Source organism: Heliangelus exortis, chromosome 5 (genome assembly GCF_036169615.1).
Source record: "Heliangelus exortis chromosome 5, bHelExo1.hap1, whole genome shotgun sequence".
Taxonomy (NCBI): Eukaryota; Metazoa; Chordata; class Aves; order Apodiformes; family Trochilidae; genus Heliangelus; species Heliangelus exortis.
Genome location: NC_092426.1, coordinates 41,104,064 through 41,125,441, shown reverse-complemented (window position 1 = coordinate 41,125,441; position 21,378 = coordinate 41,104,064). Strand labels below are relative to the sequence as shown.

The 21,378-nt window shown below is 49.6% G+C and overlaps 2 protein-coding genes and 2 long non-coding RNA genes across 8 annotated transcripts in view; 2 read left to right on the top strand and 2 right to left on the bottom strand.

Moving 5' to 3' along the window:
* EXT2 (exostosin glycosyltransferase 2) overlaps positions 1-3,188 on the top strand; it is a 71,530-nt gene extending 68,342 nt beyond the window's left edge. Inside the window, exon 14 of the mRNA XM_071744962.1 lies at positions 1,915-3,188. Coding sequence (XP_071601063.1) covers positions 1,915-2,053 — 139 coding nt within the window. The 3' untranslated portion in view covers positions 2,054-3,188. The remainder of the gene's footprint in view (positions 1-1,914) is intronic.
* Positions 1-21,378, bottom strand: part of LOC139796635 (uncharacterized) — a 521,507-nt gene that overhangs the window by 110,407 nt on the left and 389,722 nt on the right. The window lies entirely within an intron of this gene.
* Positions 14,473-21,378, bottom strand: part of ALX4 (ALX homeobox 4) — a 36,930-nt gene continuing 30,024 nt past the window's right edge. For all 4 annotated transcript variants that reach the window (XM_071744954.1, XM_071744956.1, XM_071744957.1 and 1 more), the window contains exons 4-5: positions 17,935-18,063; positions 14,473-15,346 (exon numbers count right to left, since the gene is read on the bottom strand). In XM_071744954.1, coding sequence (XP_071601055.1) covers positions 15,023-15,346; positions 17,935-18,063 — 453 coding nt within the window. In that variant the 3' untranslated portion in view covers positions 14,473-15,022. The remainder of the gene's footprint in view (positions 15,347-17,934; positions 18,064-21,378) is intronic.
* On the top strand, positions 16,026-17,463 carry LOC139796623 (uncharacterized). The gene is made up of 3 exons (XR_011726071.1): positions 16,026-16,415; positions 16,581-16,666; positions 17,275-17,463. It is a non-coding gene; the product is annotated as an uncharacterized lncRNA (long non-coding RNA).

The following is a 21,378-nucleotide window of genomic DNA, read 5'->3' as shown; positions in this document are numbered from 1 at the left end:
CAGTGAGCCAGGTTTCTCAGGAATAAAAGGGGATTTTGGAAGTCTGAGCTTACCTGAAAATCTGATGTCTTTTGAGTGTCTCGCCTTGGGCATCTCGTGGAGGCGAGGGAGACTGCTGTGTGTTCCTGGAGGAAAAAACACTCATTCCCTGTTTTCCATGTTATTGTAACCTTTCTGAGCCCAGGGCCCAAGCCCTACCCTCCCAGCCCTTCATCTCCTGGGTGCAAATGTTAAGCAGTCACTTGGGCCTCTTTGCTTTAACTCTGACTGGTGGCTCCTTTGCTGTTTCATCTCTGCACTAGCCTGGAGCCAAACAGTGCTTGTCCCAGGTTTAGAGGTTCCTTCCCTCTGCACACAGTTTCCTTTTAGACTACAAATTCATTTTTATCTGTTTCCTAGAGGAAAGGTTTGAATTTGGAGATAGGAAGAAGTATGAGAGGCTGAGAGAGTAGCAGAAAGTGAAATACCTGCATTTACCTGTATGGATGTGTTCAAGTATCACCCATCTGAAGTATTTCTGACAATTTTATCAGGCTGGAAAACAGCCTGAAATGTCACCATTTTAGCTTGAAATAACTATGCAGAGAAGCAGCACTAAAACACCTGGGTTTTTGTGCTTTCCAGTCGTCTCCTCTAGCTGAGGAGGGAGCCACAGGATGGCTCAGAAGCTGAGGAATTAATTTTGAAAACCAGTCCTGCTGTCCCGTCTACATCAAAAGAGTGTTTGGGGCAGTGCTGAGCAGTGCCCATCACACAACTGTCACACTCAGTTGCTCTGATTGACCGGGTTGGGGTGAAGAAAATTATTCTGGAGCTGTAGTGCCCCCCTGATGCTTCGGAGGGGTCGGGAGAGGGTGCAGTGTTTGGAGAGCCCCAGGAGACTTGCTCTGGGATTGCCTGCAGCTCCTCAGCCTCTGGAGCTGAGTCAAAGCACTCAATTTATTTTTTTTTTCCTTTTGAAGGGCAAAAGAAGCCTGACCCGTTTCCTTGTAGCTGTCTCATGTGTTGGGGACCTTTGTGGTCACCATTCTCAGGGGATGAAGTTTTTAAAATGATGTTTTATAAAGTGCTTGGTTAGCATGAGCTGAGCCAAGTTTTTCCTCTGCCTTTCAGTGAAAGAGTTAAAGGAGCAATGTGAAGTTAAACATCTGGGTGCTTGTTTTCTGCAGCACATGGTCCTTCCCCTCCACAGCATTACTGGCACCTGAGATTATTAAAATGGAAAGAGTCATCAGTGGTCTGATCTTTTTTTTGAGCTACTGTGATGGCTTACTGCTCAATATCTCTTCATTTAGGCAAGGAAAAGGAACTAGTTGTTTTAATTTTATAATTATTTGGGGTTTTTTCAGCTTCACTTTGTAGTTACAGTACAGTCAGTGCTACCTATGCACTGAGGCATGTTTATTTTTGTGGGAAAAGATAGAACTTCTCAAGAAGCCTTAAAAATTCCAGGATTTATTACATTTTCTTTTTTTTTTTAAGACTTCCATTTTCACAAAGGCTTGGGCTTTGTGCAAAAACCTTCCTTCCGAGCCAAACTGACCCAACAGTGGCCCTTTAAGAGACATGTTGGCAGTTAATCTGTTCTGGTTTACAGCATGTACATAGCTTGAAGAATGACTGGAATTCTAGGGGGAGGGAGGAAGGAAGCTTTGACCTCCATGTGCACATGTGCTGCTGCCAGCATCCCTTTGCTTGTCTCTCTGATTAAATGGATAAATCAAAGAACACCAGCTTTTTCAGTTCTCTCTAGGGTGAGGCTCTCTTTTTTTTTTTTTATTTACCCAGTAGTACTTCCAAGTGCAGGACAGGAGCTTTCTGCCAGCTGGGTTGGGAGCCGGGAGCCGGGAGCCAGCTGAGTTGTTTGGATGGTGTTAATTGGATGCTTAATTCCACTGCTTTCCCTTTCCCCAGGTCTGAATGCATCAACAAGTTTGCCTCTGTCTTTGGGACCATGCCTCTGAAAGTGGTGGAGCACCGAGCTGACCCTGTGCTGTACAAAGATGACTTTCCTGAGAAACTCAAGAGTTTTCCCAATATCGGCAGCTTGTAAAGACACCTGGGAGACACACAATGGCCAAAAAGGTGCTGTGAGGAACAGAAGGCCCTGAAGATTTAAAAAAAAAAAAAAAAAAAAATGATGGCTAGAGAGTGGGTTATACCTGTGGGAGATGAGGATGGATGTTTTATCCTGGTGTGTTGGCTTCCCTTGTGTGAAGATGCAATGGAAAGCTGAACGACTGCTTCTCTGTTGCTCCCAGAGGATTGAGGCTCTTTGTGAGCCCTCCCAGAGCTGGCAAGCACACACTTTTCTCCAAAGGAGGCTGTGGACCTGGAAGAACCAGCCGGGATCTCCTCTCTCTCTCTGTGGTCTGAGTGGCAGAATTGACTTGTTGAATTCTCTGGTTTGTAAGCATCCAGCCAGCCACCCAAGGAAACTCTCTCCAGTGTCTAGCTGCTCTCTTTGGGAAGGAGTTTAGTGCCTCTGTGGCTGGTGGGCCTCTCTTTTGAGCTTAATTCTTGGCCTAGGCAACCTTTTTTGTGACCAAACTTTTTTTTTTTTTTAAATCATAGAATTGTCAGGGTTGGAAGGGACACTAAAGCTCCCCCAGTTCCAACCCATGGGCAGGGGCACCTCCCACCAAGTTTTCTGCCTAGTGAGACAACTGTTTTCTTTTTTTACACCACCAGCACCAAATATCTGTGTGTTATCACAGGGTTTAAAGGGCAAAGCATTATGTTTTGCTTAAATTATTTGGATGGGAATTGAGGCACACAGCAGCTGGAAGGATGGTCTCCTTCAAAGCAGAGATCTGCAAGACAGGACTCCAAATTCTGCACTTTTTCCTGCCTAAATCTCAGGTTTTCTGCTGTGTGTGTGTGCAAGAGACTGTGACTCTGTTTCAACATTAGTTGTACTGTTACAAAAAAAAAAAAATGTACCTTTCAGTCTTATTTCATTTTTGCTTTTCATTACCAAACCAGAGCAGCCAGGTTGCAGCTCTACATTGGAACAACAGCCATGAGCCAAGGTTTTCACATCTGAATCCTCTTCAGCAAGAAGTGTGCTGTAAACCACTTCCATTTACAGAAATTCCCAGCTCCAGCTCCCATGTGCAGGGCTAGGTGTAGGTGCAAGACACTATTAAAGCACACTTGACTCATATATATGACCAGTGATGGAAAAACTGCTGAGTCTTTGCTTGTAATTTAACTGAGGAACATGTTGACAGAGGCTGCCACTGAGACAGACACCTTAGGAAGGCTTTTGGAGAAGCTTTCCCTTTCTCACAAGCATTGCAGTTGTTTCCCAATAGTGAAATTAACCCGAATTAGAAAATTTAGCAAGACAAGAGGGCACAAGAGGTCTCAAGTTGTGCCAGGGGAGGTTTAGGTTGGACATTAGAAAGAATTTCTTTAGGGAGAGGGTGATCAGCCATTGGAATGGGCTGCCCAGGGAAGGGGTGGATTCTCCATCCCTGGAGATATTTCAAAAGAGCCTGGATGTGGCACTCAGTGCCATGGGCTGGGAACCACGGGGGGAGTGGAGCAAGGGTTGGACTTGATGAGCTCTGAGGTCCCTTCCAACCCAGCCAGTTCTGTGATTCTATGATTAAATATGGCAAATTTAGAAATTAAATCACCTGGGCTGTTACCTCTTGCTCTTTGATACTCTGGATGATCCCTGATTAATCTGAGAAAGGAATCTTTGTTGTAGCTTCACTGATAAAATGGTTGCTTCCTGACTGGGTGACTGACTGGTACCCCCGTGGGTGCTAAACCAGTTACACAGACACCCTACTCCAGGGACAACATTTTTCTGTTACCCTGTGAACAACCTTATTTCTCAGATTTTGCCAACCCCCAAACAATAGGACAAGTGTTAGGCATCATGGTTCAGCCCTTCTCCTAAGCTGGGTAGGCAGCAATGACAGAAACCAAATGAAAGTCAGGCTGGAAACAGGAAACATCTGCTCCTATTTGTCTCCCCCCCACTAGGAATTCTCTTGCCCAATGCCCTGGATGTGCTGGGAATGAAAATCAGATTGGAACAATAGCTCTGAGGGGATGCCTCACTTCAGAACTCCCCTGGGATGTGCCTCTAAACTGGCTCATCGGATTCTCTGGGAAAGTTTAATTACTGGTAAATGGGCTTCCCTGCAGGCTTTGTTTAATTCCTGAGTTGCTGGGGGGGTGGGTGGTGGTATTGGGGGGCTGGAGGGATGGTTTGCAGTGACAACAACTGCTGTCTGCACGCTGGATGATATCCCAGGATGCAGGAAAATTTGCCATTCACTCCTTCTCCTTCCCAGCTTCATTCACACAAATTTTCCCAGTCTTCCTGTAGGATTTATGTCCTGGTCTGCCAGCCTATTTCCCTGAAAAAGTTTGCTTTGAAAGGGGAGCTGTGACAGTGTGACAGCCCCTTGAGTCACAGCCATTCTTTTGGGGCTGATTTCAGCTTGGCAGCCTGTAGCAGGATAATCATGGAGTTTGGAGCAGCTCCCTGGCCCAGGCTTGTGAAGCTGCTGCCATTTCTTGGTTCTTTCTCAGTAGCCCAGGATTTTTTGGTGGAATATTTTTAGGTGAAAACGGGCTGAACCCATGGTAAGCTGATCTATAGTCTCAGGTCAGCAAAAGGCAGCAACAGGTCCTTGTGCCTGTATTCCAAAGTATCTGAGCAGACTCCCCTTCCACCCAGTGTCCTGTGTCAGTCAGGTTTTGTCCTTTTACAGTTGCTTTTATAGAGCCATCTCATTTAGATGGTAATTTCTCTCGGGTTTGTGCCCTGCATGGAGCAAACTGGAGTGTAAAAAGAAGAGAAAAAAAAAGTTTAGAACGGCCTCTTTTCCTTCTGCTTGTGTAATTGTCATCTTCCTGATGCAAAATCTGTAAAGGTAAGATGGGTGTCTGGTTTAGAATGGATTTGTTTTCAGTCTCTAACTCCATTGTTAACTTTTCATTGTATGTGTGTTATAAAAAAAGAAAAAAAAGAGGTTCATATTGATATATTAAAAAGCAGATCCAAGGAGTGTTGCCTGTGTTTCACTTCTGGAGCAGGAGAAGAAAACATGGATGCATTTAGAGGACAGAACTGCAGTCACCCAGTGTTTTGCTACATAAATCTGTGTTCAACTTGAATGTCCACAGTATACTTTGGGAAGACCTGTCAGTCTTTTGTCTTTCCTCTAGCTGAGCTTGGATGGTTGTCTTTGAAGTAGGAGTTTACTCTGCACGACTTCATCCCAGCCACCTTTTAGAGAGAGGGAGCTGCCACTGATTTTCTGCCTAGCTCTGACAGTAGCATTTATCTTGGAGAAATAGGGAACAGATCCTTTCTCTTTTTGGGAAGGGAGACCACAGGTGTTGAAGAATTGTGCTGGTGAGGGAAGAGCTTTGCCTGGGTCGTTGTGATGGTGGGATTCAGTTTGGTGGCAACTTTGTGATTCCAGAAATTCTGCAGCAAGGTCCCTGTGGAGGAGGTTCCCAAAGGGCTCATCTTGGTGCTTTACAGGCACCAAGGAGTGTGCTGTGCTCCGGGGCTTGCAGCACAAGTCATGGTGAGTCTTAAAGAGACATTTTTAGCATCACCAACTCTATTAACTCTTCCCTTCCTCCCAGCTCCCCTGTCTCATTACAGGCCAGGCTCTGATGTTCTCAGTTCCTCTCCCCTGCCAGCTCCAGCTCCTGCTCTTGAACCTCCTGCAGCCCGTGGGTGTAGTTCACAGGTGCTTTGCTGTCAGTTCTCAGCTCTCCTTTTCAACTCCAGGACCTTGGAGATACAGATACCAAAGCAACTCTGAGGTAGAATTTAAGAGATGCTCAGCACTCCTGACTCATTTTGCTTTTTAGGTGGTATTGGTGTGTGTTGAGCACTCTAGAAAAACACTGTAGAAAAACTACTGAGAGGCATAAATATGGATTTAGATGGTCAATTTGAGTGTTAAAAATACCCTCAGGATTTGGCATGAGTACTCTCCTTAATCAGGGTCTGGTACCCTGGGTACCAGAGTACCTTTGGATCAGGAGATGCCTCGAAGTCCTTAGGTAGGACTCTAAATCTGTTCAATTCTATAAACTCAATTCTATAGGACTCTATAAATCTGTTCAGCCCTTTCCCTGGATGCTGCTGTCATAACAGGACTGCAGCACAAGCCAGGAAAAAAAACCTAAAAATGATGGCACTGAGGATAAAATGGATTTTGAATGCCCTAGCCAGAGATCAGGCAGAGCAAGTATGGGGTTTTTTTTAATCCCTCTTTTTAGGTTTGCATCAGGACTGCTGCAAAAGATGTTTTCTTGTGATCAAAAAAGTGAAGTAAAGGGAGAACGTTGCAGTCATGGACAGGTCTGCTCCAGGTGCTTAAAGGAAGCAAAAAACATTCTGCAAAGTTGTGTTAGAGGAAATATTTGGTGAAATATATGCTGGAGAGTGGGCTAACTTGAGTCTGGGAATAGAAAAGCAAGTACTAGGCAGATGTTACAATTATCTTGTCTTTTTATTTTTAAGGTTGAAAAACAATTTCTGTCAAAAATGGCCTGAAAACTCTGAACACATTTTTCTTTGAGACTTTTCTGTAGGGTCTGAGAGTCGTCCCATCAGCAGGTAATCCCATCAGCCATCCTGCTGGCTTGGGGGTGTGGGGTGAGATGGCATTTGCTGGATAGGAAAATAAGCTAGAAAGCCCTTCAGTTGTATCTCATGCTGCTGGGACTCTGGAATTTCTTTCTGTGCTGTATTAGAGCACAAGAAATTGGGTTTCACAGTCCTCCAGCTGGAGCCAGTTCAGCCCCTTCTCTGGTGCTGCAGAGGGGATGGACACAAGACCTTAGGAGCTGTGTGGGTAAACCCAGGAGTGGTTTTAGCAAGCCTGTGTTTTAGCAGAACAGCCAGAGTTTGTCTGAACTGTTGCTTGTTAGGAATTTTGGGTAGCAGAGGACCCTGAGCCTTGGCTGTCATGGTCAGGATGCTCCAGCCTGCCCTGGCTTGAAGCCATTTGGAGACATTCCTGGGGCACTCTGTGTAATTTCAGCCTGCTGGAAATGGCTGTAAGGCAGAGTCCCACCTCTGCTGAGCCTCAGGATTCCCCTGTCTGCAGCTTCTTGTGGTTGCTTTGAAAGGGAGTTATGTTTCCCATTAAAGGGTATCAGCAGCAATTGGAGCAAATTAAATGGAGTGGCAGGGAGCTGAGCAGCCCCAAAGAGCACAGCTCTGAGGTTCTCCCTGCATGGCTGCCTGGAAAAGGATCCAGTAATTCTTCTTCACATTTCCTTTACTTATCCTAAAGTCCTGTTTACTTGCAGAAATGGGAAGTGCTCCCCCTCCAGACAAGGATGACAGTGGGACCTGGTCATGGTTTCATTAGAGCTGGGAACTTGAATCAGTGCTCAGTATGAACCATATGCAGGGGGGAAGACAAAAGATAAGATGGCCAAGGGTGTCTGCAAAAGGGAAATAATCCATGTTGTGAGTATTTCTAGGGAGTCATAATAAAAAGATCTGTTCAATTACTAAGATATATCTATTGGGATTTATAACCCAAGTTTTACTTGGCAGGGACTGCAAAAAGGTGAAACCTGGACCATTTCACAAAAAAAGGTGTGAAGAGCTTGGGATATACAGACCCAAGTGAGGTTTTCCACATATGATGATAAGTTGCACCCTGTGCTTTGAAGGATGGAGATTGAGTCCCCTGTCCTGTGCAGCAGTAGAATGTGTAAAACTAAAGCTTGGGACAGACTGAAAAGCTCCACTTAAAAATACCCATCTTGTGTTTGTACAGTAGATGAGCCCAAAGCCACTTGAACATTTCTTTTTCAGGCCAAAAGCCCTGTGTTCCCTTTTGCAGGTACCACAAGAAAAAAACCACTTTCTCACCTGCTGCTCTGAAAATTTACAGGTCCTTGTTTTTTGAAACCTTTCTTCTGGGTGCTGGGTGCCTTCAGCTGGAGTCTGAGAGGAACAAAAGCCCCTTTGCCACACTTGATACCAACAGGCAGGGGAAAGTTTGGAAGCAGACTGGATTGTAAAATGAGCCCCAGGAACCCAGCAAGACTGCAGGGAAAGGAGCAGACTGCTAACTGGGAGCATCTGTCTCTGCCCTGGAAGCTGCAAACAGCAAAGCAAGGGAAAGTGGAAGATCCTTCCACAAATAATAAACACTTGTTTGTCTCTGATTAAATACAACACCTTGACATGTGGGCTCCAGCTGGCCGTGAGCAGATGCACCTTGCCTGGCTGGTACCTTCCCTGCCAATGAGGAGGTTGTTGTACATCCATCTGTTTAGAGGTTAATAATTTGCTTTTAAAAAGAGGAAGAAAAAAAGGGGAAAACCGTCTTTGGTTTACAGGAAGAAAAGAATTGTTTTGCATTAAAACTGCCTGAACTTTGCCCTGCCTCAAAGTCATAATTCCCCAGCAGAGAAGGAACACATTAACCTGGGTGCTGGAGCCACAGCTCCTGGAGAGACATTTTTCCAGGTGTTTTAAACAACTCTTGTATTGCCAGCAGGGAAAGTGCAGCTTCAAGAAAAGAAATGTACATTTCTAAGCTGGGTCCTGCCACTACCTGGAGTTCAGAGAGAGATTTTTTAGCTCTTTGGCAGCGTTGATGCTAGGACCATTTTCTGATGTGAACCCCTACAACCAGGATGCTACTGAAACTGGACAAGGTGCTCAACAGCCTGAGGTTTGCCAGCATCTGGAGAACTTGGCTCTGAGTGCTTGGGGAGGGAGGAATTGTTCTCCTGCAAGGACGGAGGACTGGGATAACCCTGCCTGACCTGTTGCTTTGCAAGATGGCAAAACCCCAGCCATGCTCCAGCTGAGCTGATGCTCCCAGCCAAGTGGTGGAAAGGCTCTTGGTGGGTTGTAGGAACCTTCCCAGCTCTGCCTGGGTGGCCAAGGGCACTTTGTGGGTCACCCAGCCCAGGTGGAAGGGCTGGGGCTGTCTCTGGTGCCAGGAGTGAGCATCATTTGCCCCTGTGCTCAGCCCTGGTGAGGCCACAGCTTGAGTCCTGTGTCCAGTTCTGGGCCCCTCAGCTCAGGAAGGAGATTGAGGTGCTGGAGCAGGTCCAGAGAAGAGCAAGGAGGCTGGGAAGGGATCCAGCACAAGTCCTGTGAGGAAGGGCTGAGGGAGCTGGGGGTGTTGAGGCTGGAGAAGAGGAGGCTCAGGGGAGACCTCATCACTCTCTCCAACTCCCTGAAAGGAGGTTGGAGCCAGGGGGGGGTTGGGCTCTTTTCCCAGGCAACTCTCAGCAAGACAAGAGGGCACAAGAGGTCTCAAGTTGTGCCAGGGGAGGTTTAGGTTGGACATTAGAAAGAATTTCTTTCTGGAGAGGGTGATCAGCCATTGGAATGGGCTGCCCAGGGAAGGGGTGGATTCTCCATCCCTGGAGATATTTCAAAAGAGCCTGGATGTGGCACTCAGTGCCATGGGCTGGGAACCACGGGGGGAGTGGAGCAAGGGTTGGACTTGATGATCTCTGAGGTCCCTTCCAACCCAGCCAATTCTATGATTCTATGGTTCTATGATCATCTGGGTGCCATCTGGGGAACCTGGTGGAGGAGAGGAGGGGCTGAGAGGCTTGGAGGGCTCTGGCAGAGCTGGGCTGGGAGACCAAGGAACCAAGGAGCACTTCCACAGGGAAAGGAGCAGAGTGTCAGGTTCTTACACTGCCAAGTTCTGGCTGTTGTCTCTTTGGACTCCAGGAGAGCTTTTTCTGAGCTGTGTAAAATCAGAGGTGCCACAGCAGGAGCATCCTGGGCATCGTGTTCTCCCTGGTGGATTCCCTCCTGCCTTGTTGCTTGGGAAAGGCTGGAAGAGTCCAGAGGAACCTTGGAAGGCTTCAGCTGTGCCATAAGCAGCAGTAAGGGAAACCATTCCCTTCTTCCCTGTGGCCACCATGCCCTCTGTCCTGGCTAGTGGGGATGCTCTGGGAAGTGAAGCTGGCTGGTGCCCATCTCTTTGTGGAGGGAGAGGCAGTGAGCCCATGAGCTGCCACCTGTTGTTAATCTACCCCCAGCTAATCCACCCTGCACTGTGTCAGCAGTTCAAAAGGGCACTGTTAGTATTTTTTGCCAGCTTCAATTAACGTGAGATTTCGGAGGCCCCTCTGATCACATTTCATCTGCCCCGAGTCAGGAACAAAAGCAGCCAGGTTGCAGTTGAGAGGGGAGAAAGGAGAAGGAGTTTATTGCAAACCAAAACAGCAGCATCAGTGTTCCTGCTTCCTAAGCTGGGGACTGCCCAGGGATGCCACTGCTTTCCAAACCTGGAAAAATAAAAAAAAAAAACAAACTGGAAAAATAATAATAAAAAAAACCCTGGAAAAATAAAATAAAAAAAAAAAAAAAAAAAAAAAATGCAAGTGCAATAGCTTACTTCAAAAAAAAAAAAAGGTAAAAAGAAGCAAGCTGCAAGACTGTTTGTTCTTTTTTTTAATATTCCACTGTAATGAACTGGTAATACATAGCTGCATAGGCAATAACATTGCATGGCACAAACCTCACATGGCAACATTTTTAATGATTTTTTTTTTTTTAATTCTTTCCCCCTCCTCCCACCCTCCCCGAACTTTTTAAAAACTTTATTTTTTAACGTGTTCTACCCCAGGCTGTTAAGCTAAAGGAAAAAAAAAAAAAAGTTTGCATTTATACAAGGTTACAATATTTTACAACAAAAACCAACAATAATAATATTGATTGAGGTTTGTTTTCTTTCTTTCTCCCAGTCTCTCTCAAACACTGCACACCTAAACTGATATATTATTACACATTGAAAACTGTCCTTCAAAATCAGTAGTATAAAAGTCCTAGCTCTACCTACCTAGCTATGTGGGGAGGGGGTGTGGGGGGAACCGTGCTACCAGCAAAGAGTTCAGGGGGTGCAAGGCTGCTCCATCACCTCCTCCCCCCTCCCCTGGGGAAGCTGCAGAGGGCTGAATGACTTTCCATCCTTCCACCCCCCTTCCCATGTCAGTTTAATTTCTTTTTTGCTCTGTTTGCTTTTGCTGTGTCAGTCAAAGCAGGAAAATAAACACGAGGCTCTGCCTCTGCTGGATTATTTTCTCAAACCTTTTTTTTTTTTTTTTTCCAGGAAACTACTACTTTTTTTTTTTCTTTTTTCTTTTTTTTTTTTTTTTTTTTTTTTTTGCCTTTGTTTGCAGAGGGTTTGACCAACGTGCTGCCAGGTCTGGGTGTACTCTGGGAAAACAGAGAAGCCCCAGAACACCTCCAGCCAGCATCCTGACTTGGGTTGGTGCAGCATCCCTGCAGCTGAGGATGGGGCAGGGGAAGCCACGTGTCCTGCAGCTCTGTCACCTCACCTGTGACACCCTGTCCCTTCACCTGGCCTTCTCCTAACACCTTGCCCACCCAGACCTGCTCCAGCAGGGATGTGTTCTCCAGCAGGGAGGTGTTCAGTGCTGCTGGGAGCTCCAGAGGAGAGGCAACCTGGTTCTCTTTCTCCTTGGCACCTTGGTCTTCCTTCCCCATGGGATCTGTCCTGGTAAGTGCTGGGATGCTGAGACCTGAGGATGTTCAGGAGGAGGCAGCTGGAGCCTGGAGATCCTGCTGGGAGCACGGGCAGGCAGCAGTGATGGGCAATGAGCCTGGGGGCTCCACTGGCCCCCTCCTCACCCCTTCTCCTGGTGACTTTATTCAGGACCCTTAAAGCCTGGATTTAGAGCTCAGTAAACCCCAAACCTCTTCACCACTGGTTTGCTACTGAGCCACAAACTACAGCACAAAGTACCTCCCAGTGGCCAGCAGCAAGGGGCACTCTGAAAGCCACTGTGGCAACCAGGGCTGCTCCCACCCTTTACCTCCTCCTTGTCAGAAAAGCTCTGGGATATCTCTGTGGTGCTTCCAACCATGGTTTCTAACCCCTTGTAGGATACCTGCTACCCCTGGGAGGTGGGAGAGGGCAGATGAGAGGGTGCACCCACAGAGGATGCCACCACAGGGTGCTGGGGCAGCCAAGGTTGGTGAGACATTGGGGGGGTGACTGGGGGTGAAGGCAAAGCCAAGCCACAGAATTGCAAGTCAAGGTCTGGACAGGAGTAAAATGCTAAATAAGAAATAAATAGAGAAGAAAGTCATAAATAGAGTCAAAAGGTATTAAAATAATAATAATAATAATAATTAATAATAATTAAGAAAGGCATCATCATGGTAATTTGAGATTGCCAGAACAGCACTGACCCTGTGACCCTTAAGAGATGCAGTAGCTGCAGGTTGGCTAGCTTAAGATACACACACACACATATATATATATAAAAGAGTATATATATATTTATACAGCTTTTCTTGTTAATTTAACAGCTAGTTTAAAGAAACTTTTAAACTAATCAAAAAATGTGTGTGACTACAGATGCACGTAACCTAAAAACTGCATTTGGAGGCTTCTGAGGGGAGCATCTTCCGGCATGACCCAGAGCTGTGGGCAGGAGGGGCTGTGCTGGTATGGAGGAGGCAGCACCTGGAGAGGTGAAGCAGAGCCTGGAGAGCAGTGGGGCCAGGAGGGAACAACATCCCCCATCCCCTGGTGATGCTCTGGGACCAGGGGGGAACAACATCCCCCATCCCCTGGTGATGCTCTGGGGCCATGGGGGAACAACATCCCCCATCCCCTGGTGATGCTCTGGGGCCATGGGGGAACAACATCCCCCATCCCCTGGTGATGCTCTGGGGCAGGGGCAGGGCTGGGTGGCATTTAAAATAGATTGAGTGAGTCCAACATGTGCTTTGCAGGTGGATTTTTAAGGTGAGAGGAAGCAGGGGCCAAGCCTCCCTAAATACCAGGAGTGCTGCCAGGAGATTCTCCTGCCTGTCTAACAAGACAAGGGATACAGGGATAATCCTCTGGGATGTGAAAGAACTGGGGTGAAAATGCTCTCAGGCACTCAGCTGCCTGCAGGGAATCTGCTGGAGGAATTGCCTCCCATCACCAGTCCCTGGGGTGGCCCCAGGGCCCTTGGTGGCTTCTGGGGCAGGGGGTGAGGGTGACAGAGACCTCCCACTGCTGGTGACAAACACTCCCACTGCTCTCTGTGTGATCCTGTCCTGTCCTGTGGTCACCATCACCTCAGCCCTCATGTCCCATGGCTCAGCTGGATGCCTAAGTCTTGGCTGCTTGCAAAGGGAGAGGCAAAATTATAAAATCATAGAAAGTTAGGGGTTGGAAGGGACCCCCAAAGATTGATTCCAACCCCAAATGGTGTGGTTAAATGTGTGCAGGTTCCTTGGGAACAAGGAAGGCATCTCTTAGCATTTCTGAAAATTCTGAAAGGAGACAGGACTACTGGTCTTTTCTTGTTCCAATAAATATATATTAGACTTGATCTAGCAATGGTGTATCATGTTTGTAGTGTATGGCAGCCCAGGCACTACAGAAATACTCATATACCTCGTCCACCTGAAACCTGACCTCTGGCTGTAGCTTATTTGGAGCCTTTTCCAAGAGTAGTAAATATTCCTGGACCTTGAACTGCATGATCCCCTAAGAGTGAGTGGGAGCAAGGAAGGCAGGGAGGGACACAAACTTCTGTGGGAGTAAAATCCTATAGTTCCCTTCCAAATCTCAAGAGCTGGGTGCCCCAGCTGAGCCTGCACAGCCCCACTGCCTGGCTGAGAGTGCTCAGCTGTCCTTCAGCTTCTCCCTGGTGATAATTCAGTGGGGTAAAGGGAAGTTCCAAATTTATTCCTAGTTCTACAAGGTCTTTGAAAAGCTGTGGAAAGACTTAGCCTTGTGAAGGAGGTGTTACTTAGCAGTGCTGTGCAGGTAAGAGCACGGGGAGGGAAAACCAGGGGCACATCCTGGTTCAGACTAAGCAGCTGAAGAGGATCTGGGGGGGCTGGGGATGAGACCCTCACCCAGCCTCAGGTCTGTCCACAGCCTGCTCCCTGCACAATTCCCAGTGCAGAGATGCCCACAGCAGGGAAAGGCTTTTATTGCACATCCCTGACCCCAGGCCAAGGTGTGTGAGGGGTTTGGTGGCCTCACACAACTCTGGCTGTGTGCTGGCACCTGAGCTGGTTCTCAGGGCAGGCTCTTTGGGGACCTGTGCATTTACACAGCAACTCCACCCCCCTCCCAGGGCTGAGGGGGGTAATTCCTGACCCAGCAAAAGCCAGAGGAAAGGTTTTGCTCCCCATCATGCACATCAGCCTCAACGTTGCCCGTGGGCACAGCAAAGCAAAGCTCAGGTGGTCCTTGAGCCATCATCTGCCAGGCTGCACCTCCAGCCAGGAGAGCTGGAAAAAAACTTCCAGAGTGGTGGCACCTTGCAAGGTTTTCCCTTCACAGGCTCCTCTGGCTCTGTGCTGCACCTCTTGGTGATGGAGAAGAAGCAGGGTAGGAGGAGATGGGGCAATGCTGTCTTCTTTCTAGCTGTGAGTTTAAGGGTTGGACTTGATGATCTCAGAGGTCCCTTCCAACCCAGACGATTCTATGATTCTGATTCTATCTTTCTGTCCCCTGCTCAGTTGTGGGAAGCTGTGGCTCCTGCTTAGAGGATGGGAGCAGCCTGAGAGGTCTCTTTGCTGGTGCCAGTGTCCCCATCCAGTCCCCTCCCCAGGGCAGAATTGATCTGAGCAATTGACAAGTTAGGAGGGGAATTTCTGTGTGTGTGTGTGTGTGGAGGATGACAGAAGGGAGGGGGAAGCTGCTGCGAAGGCTCTGGCTGTTTGGAAAGGCAGATGTGGTGTCCGAAAAAAGGAGCAGGGAGAAAAAAAAAGAAAAAAAAAATTAAAATGCCCAGGTTATTGGGGAGGTGGTGGCGAGAGAGGACGCATCCCAACCCAGCTGTGACTGGGGGAGGTGCTGCTCCACAGCCTCCCTCTCCCCGCCCGCCCTCGGGCAAGCCGGGCACACTCCACTTGGGTTAACTTTATATACCTAGGGTTGCTAAAAGTGCTGCATTCACACCCCCAAGCCGAGGAGGCAACTGCTGTCTGGAGTCCCAGGCGGATGGATGGAGGTGGCCGTCGTCCCCGTGTGCTCTCTGGGTGTCCGGCGGGTCATGTCGCCCAGGAGATGGCAGCGCTGTGCTCCTTCGCCTTCATCCTCAGCGCAGCGATGCTGGAAGTCTTGCGGTCCGGTTCGCTGTTCAGCTCGTAGCCATTGAGGCCGGGGCTCATGCCCGCCGTACCGAAGAGGCCACCCATGTGTGTCTGTCCCACGTGGCTGCCCGGTCCGGACACACCGAGGAATTCCGAGACACCTCCGGCTGCGTGGGGATGGCCGTGGGGGGACATGCAGGACGGGACGGTCTCGCAGGGAACGACGCAGGCGGGCACGGGGGAGGCGGCACCGTTGTTACCGATCCAGGAAGGGTTCTGGATCTGAGGGTGAGAAAAGAAGGCATAGAAGCTCTTAGAATCGTGAAACTGGGGGGAGGCTGATGATCCAGGAAAGGTTCTGGATCTGGGGGGTCGAAAAAAAAGGCATAGGACCTCTTAGAATCGTGGAATTGGGGGAGGCTGCTGATCCAGGAAGGGTTCTGGATCTGAGGGTGAGAAAAGAAGGCATAGAAGCTCTTAGAATCATGGAATTGGGGGAGGTTGCTGATCCCGGAAGGGTTTGGGATCTGGAGATGGGAAAAGAAGCACAGAGCCTCTTAGAATTGTGGAATTGGGGGAGGCAGCACCTTGTTGCCCATTCAGGAAGGGGTTGGGATCTGGAGATGGGAAAAGAAGCATAAAACCTCTTATAATCATAGAATCAAGGGAGGTTGCTGATCCAGGAAGGGTTCTGGATTTGGGGGTGGGAAAAGAAGCACAGAAGCTCTTAGAATCATGGAACTGGGGGAGGTAGCACCTTGTTGCTGATCCAGGAAGGGTTCTGGATCTGAGGGTGAGAAAAGAAGGCATAGAAGCTCTAAGAATCATGGAATTTGGGGGAGGTTGATGATCCGGGAAAGGTTCTGGATTTGGGGGTAGGAAAAGAAGCACAGAACCTCTTAGAATCACAGAATTAGGGGAGGCAGCTCCCTTGTAGCTGATCCAGTGAGGGTTCTGGATCTGAGGGTGGGAAGCATAGAATCACAGTCACGTTGGAAGGGCCCCCCAGGATGCCCTGGTCCAACCCTTCTCATCTTATTGTTTCTAGGAGATGTCCCAGCACCCCCTGGAGCTGAGACTTACAACTTTCCCAAGTGGGGGAATCCCCCCCTTCCCCTGGGAGACCATTCCACTGGCTGAAGAAGCAGCGTTGGGGCTGCTCTGGGGATGGCACCAGCAGCAGGTCTGAGGTGAGAGAGGGTGTCCAGCCCCTGGCTTTTAGGGCATCCCTGTGTGCAAGGAGCAGCCAGTGCTGCAGGATGTGGTGCACAGGTCCCTGCCAGCATCACCAGCAGCAGCACAACCCCAGCCAGCAGTTGGGGACCAAAATCTCTATGCCATCCTTGGTAGGGTAAGTGAGTGCAGAGGGCAGCAGGACTGTGCCCCTGCTCTGCTGTGTGGTCTTTCTGTCCATTTCCTCCCACTCCAAGCTTTTCTTTTTTTTCTTTCTTTTTTTTTTTTTTTTTTTTTTTTTTTTTTTTTTTTAATTTTTTAAATATTTTTTTTTAACTTTCAGCACTTTCTGGAGCTCTTGGCACAGGCAGCATCACTTCTTAAATGACATTGCAGAAGTAGAGAGAGGGGCTCACTCAGTATTTGCAGGTGTGCTGTGGTGGGGAGGATGGGCATGCAGGATGATGAAGGCTGGGAGGAGGTGACCATTTGGCTGGAGCAAGAGGGCAGTGGGTCCTTGGGTCCTTCACCCACTGCCTCACCACAGCACTCAGCCTTGGGACCTCCTGCAAACTGCTTTTCATTGTTTTTTAGGATCTCTGGGGCTGGGAGAGGAGGGCATCACGGAGGGAGGGCACAGAGTAAGTTACAAAGGCAAGAGAAGGGAGGGCTGAAAAGGCTGCTGAGAGTGTCTTCTGCTTGGCAAAGTGCTTTGGCATCTCTCAGCTATTTCATAAGGGCTTCTTATTCATTTTGGGGGAGATGCCAAGCAGGACAGAGGTTAAATGTTCTTGGCTTGGCTGCTGGGGAGCTTTGGTGTGGTGCTGGCAAGGGAGGTGGCTGACAGCAAGGGCATCAAGGGGCAGGAACTCCCAGCTCATCCCTGAGGACAAGTCAGGTTCTGAGCATCCTGCCTGGAAAACTGTGCCCTGGAGCAAATTCTGGGTGATGGGAGGAGGATTCAGCAGGATGGAGGGAGTGGTCTGCTGGAACATAGCTTAGCCCTAGAGCTAATGAATGCCCATCTGCCCTGGCAGCATCTGAAGACATGGGGTGAGAAGATGGAAGGTCAAGGAGGCAGGGAGCTGTGTCACCTGCCTTCTGGGACAGGACAGGAACAGTCCTTACAGTCCCCAGGAGCAACTGCAAGACTATTCCCACTCTTCCTTTGGAGCACAGCCCTACAAGGCCCTTGGGAAGCATCCCCAGCCATCACTGAGTAACCTGTGAGTACCACAGCCAAGTGCTGGAAGATAACTGTGGGAATTTGTCACGAGAAAAATACCTTTTTTGTCCAGCCTCCTAAAGAAGGGGCAGGAAAACCTAGGCATAGCAACAGGGAGTTTTCCTGGAAAGTACCTTTTCCAAACCAATGGGAGATGTGCTGGGAGAAGGACAGTGTCCCAGGCTGTGCTGAGCATGGTGACCTCTGGCTAAAGGGTGGCTGCAAGATGTTCCACGTTGCTGCCTGCTTTCCAGATGGCCGGACCAAGCCAGGGCATGAGGGAGGTGGGCAGGACACCCAGCTAAATAATTCCTGGCCCTTTGTTAGGATCACTCCAGCCCTGATGCTCTTGCAGCCTCGCCTGAGGGTGGGTGGATGAACCAGAGGAACAAAGATCTGTGTGAGGGAGGCTGGGAGAGGGGTGATGTGTCCAGCAGGCATTGGAGGGATGGAATGGGAGGGATGTGCTCACCTGGGCATAGTTCTCAGCACGGGTGAGCAGGGGCAGCTCATAGGCAGTGGAGAAGTGGGTCCGGACCTGCTGCATCTGACCAAACCTCTCCCTCTTGCGCCATTTCGCCCTCCGGTTCTGAAACCACACCTGGGGAGGAAGAAAGAAAGAAACTTCAGGTGGAGCAGGAGTTCAGGGTGAGAGCCCTGAGTGTGCACTTGGAGCTCAGAACCCAGCCGGGTCCCGGGCTGCACCACCAGCAGCACAGACAGCGGTCGAGGGAGGGGATTCTCCCCCTCTGCTCTGCTCCTGTCAGACCCCACCTGGAGTTCTGGGTCCGGTTCTGGAGTGCCCAACATCAGAAGGACACAGAGCTCCTGGAAGGTGTCCAGAGCAGAGCCACTGGAATGCTCAGAGGGCTGAGCAGCTCCCTGGGAAGCCAGGCTGAGGGATTGGGGTTGTTGAGCCTGGAGAAGAGGAGGCTCCCAGGGGAGCTCAGAGCAACCTTCCAATATCTGAAGGGGCTCCAAGAAAGCTGGGGGAGGGCTTTGGACACGGGGGGGTAGGGAGAGGACAAGGGAAATGGTTTCCAAGTGGGAGAGGGGAGACGGAGGTTGGAGATGAGGAAGAAATTCTTTGGGGTGAGGGTGGTGGAGTCCCCATCCCTGGAGGCCTTGAAAAGGCATTTGGAGCTGGTCCTTAAGGACATGGGTTAGGAGTTGGCTGTGGTGTTGGTGCAAGGTTGGGCTGGATGAGCTTGGAGGTCTCTTCCAAGCTAAAGATTCTGTGCTGAGCCCCTGTGCCAGGTTTCCCAGGGAAGCTGTGGCTGCCCCATCCCTGGCAGTGTCTCAGGTCAGGTTGGATGGGGCTTGGAGCAACCTGGGCTGGTGGGAGGTGTCCCTGCCCATGCAGGGGTTGGCACTGGGGGAGCTTTAAGGGCCCTTCCAACTGAACCCATTCTATGAAGAGGGTGACAGGGCTGTGAACAGGGGGGCTGCAGTGGGAGCCAGGGAGCACCCTGGGCAGAAGGTGATGCTCAGTGTCCTGCCTGTCTGGGGACATTCCCAACTCTTGCCTCTTGTGGCCTGGTTTGCCCAGGGATAACCCATCTTCCTTCTGCCCCTCATCTCTGTTCCCCACGTGCTGCCTGCAGCTCTCAGGCCACCAGCCAGTCCCAGGTGACAAGTTCCAATGCACCCTGGAGTGCTGCTCCCAGGCTGAATCCAGCAATTCCAGAGCTTTCCCCAGTCCTAATCCTGGCTAGGATGCTGCCCTTGGCTGAGAGCTTGCATTTCTCACTGAACTTTAATTAATTGTTAAAAAAAAATTAAAAATCACGTGTACCATCCCTCCTGAGCTTGCAGGAAAGGACAAGTGCCCTGTGTTCTCTGCTTTCCTCTTGAGTTTTCTTTGCAGGTTTGCAGCTCTCTCCTTCACCCTTGAAGATCCCTCCAAGGCAGAGGACAGCCCCGAATGCTGTTTCTCCTCTTATTTTTACTGGCTTGACATCAGTGTGGCTCATTGCACTGCTGTCAGCACCACTGCTCCTGATTTGCATCAGCCTGAGAGAGATCTGAGCCTGGCCCAGTGTCTTCAAAGCCTCTTGAAGCTCATGAGTCAGGGCAGCACATCAATCAAGAGGCTCTTTGAAGGCACTGAGGGATGCGGGTGATCACCAGGGGCTGGGTTCTGCAGGTCAGGCCAGTGCATGAAAGGAGCAGCCCAGGTCTGTCCTAGGTTCTGCTTTGAGTTTTACACGGTGCCTCCTGGAGAGGGGAAAGGGGGTGGGGGACACCTCTAACCCACAGCCTTTGGGGCAGCTCCAACACTTTGCTGGGCAAAGCAGAATTTTTGGTTTGTTTTTTTTTTTTTTTTTTTTGTGGGTTGTTCTGTGGGGCGAGGAGGGCGCTTGGCTGGAGGGTTTGTAGTTTTTTGGTCTGAGCTGATTTTTGCTGGCAGCAAAAGAGTTGTTGCAGGCTCTCCTGGGTCAGTTTGCCCCTCATGGTACCAGTGGGCAGCTGAGGGTCTGGTTGGTGTGGGGTGATGCCCAGGCATCTCCTCCCCTCCTGGGCAGGGGGTGGTGTAGGACACAGTGTTCCTGCACCACTGCTGGGGGTCATCCACAAGCCAGGCTGAACCCCATAGCTAGTTAGCACTAATAGGATGCTAAACCCCCCCACCCCAAATGAAAAAACCCTATGTGGATCCCAGTGGGTGCAAAAAGCATCAGCAGAAAAAAAAAAAAATCTGATCCTTCTGCCAGCTGAGCACATGGTGCAGCTGAAGAGCATCCTCCTGGAGCAGGTTTGATGCCCGAGGCATTTGTCTGCTTTTCTTTTACCTTTTCTTGGCACAGCCACTCCACAGCCCAGCTGCAGGCCAGTCCCAGATCCCTCTCCTTTGATCTGCAGATTCCAAGTCCCTGGTGCTGACCCGGTTCCTCCTGGGGCTGGGGAGGCCCCGCTGTGCACAGAGGGGTGGGGAGCAGGTAGGGAGCAGAGGGCTGGCTCTGCCTGAGGCTGGGGCCAACATGTGCCAGGCAGATGGATGGGGCTCTTCCCCCAGCCTGGCAAAGGCTCCACACCTGCCCTGCCAGCTTGGGGACAGCTTGGGAACAAGGTCCAAAAGGGATATTTGGATCTGCAGTGACCTCTGGAACCATCAGCCTGGGCTGGGGTCCCTTTGGACCCCCCCCCAGACCTGCTGGAAACACAGGGGAGGTTCCAGAGGGGCAGCCAAGGTGGAACAGGGTGTCCAGTATGGATTTTTTTCCCCTGCTGCTCCTCATTCACACATTGAATTGAGCTGGGCTAGAGGAAAAAAATGTTTTAAACTGTGTAATTCCCAAACTGCAACCCAACCCCCCTAGGACTTTTGGACTGGGAAGCTGTGGCAAACCAGTTCATGGGGCTGAAAGGAAGAGTGTCCCCTGTCCCAGCACTGGTGCTGAGGGCATTTGGGATGCTCCAAAGGCTGGCAGTGAGCCACTGCCCCAGAATGCTATGTGAACCACTTTTTAAAGTTCTCCTCTCTCCTGTGGTCTAAATCCTTTAGGGCTGTTTGGTATCTTGCAATCAGGTTTCTCTAAGCTTCCAGAGTGCTCCGGGAAAAACACAGCAGGCAGGGCAATGGATAATGCAAAAGAAAAAAAAAAAAACAACAAACAAACCAACTAATCCTAAGTATTTCCTGGCTTCCTCAGTTGTAGAGGGCACCTGCTTTTAAGTGGCAAATCTAAAAGACAGCAAAAGTCCATTTTCCCTTCCTTGCCTGTCACCTTCAGTCAGGAGAGGCTGGGACAGGTTGGTGCAGTGTGTCCTCTGGAGTCAGGATGTAATCCTTAGCACAGGGAAAAACAAGGACTGTGGGAATGCCATGTACCTGACTGCTGCAGACAGTGCCTTGATGGCCCCTGCTCTACCCAACCAGCCCTATAAAAACACAAGGAACAAAAAATGTTTCATC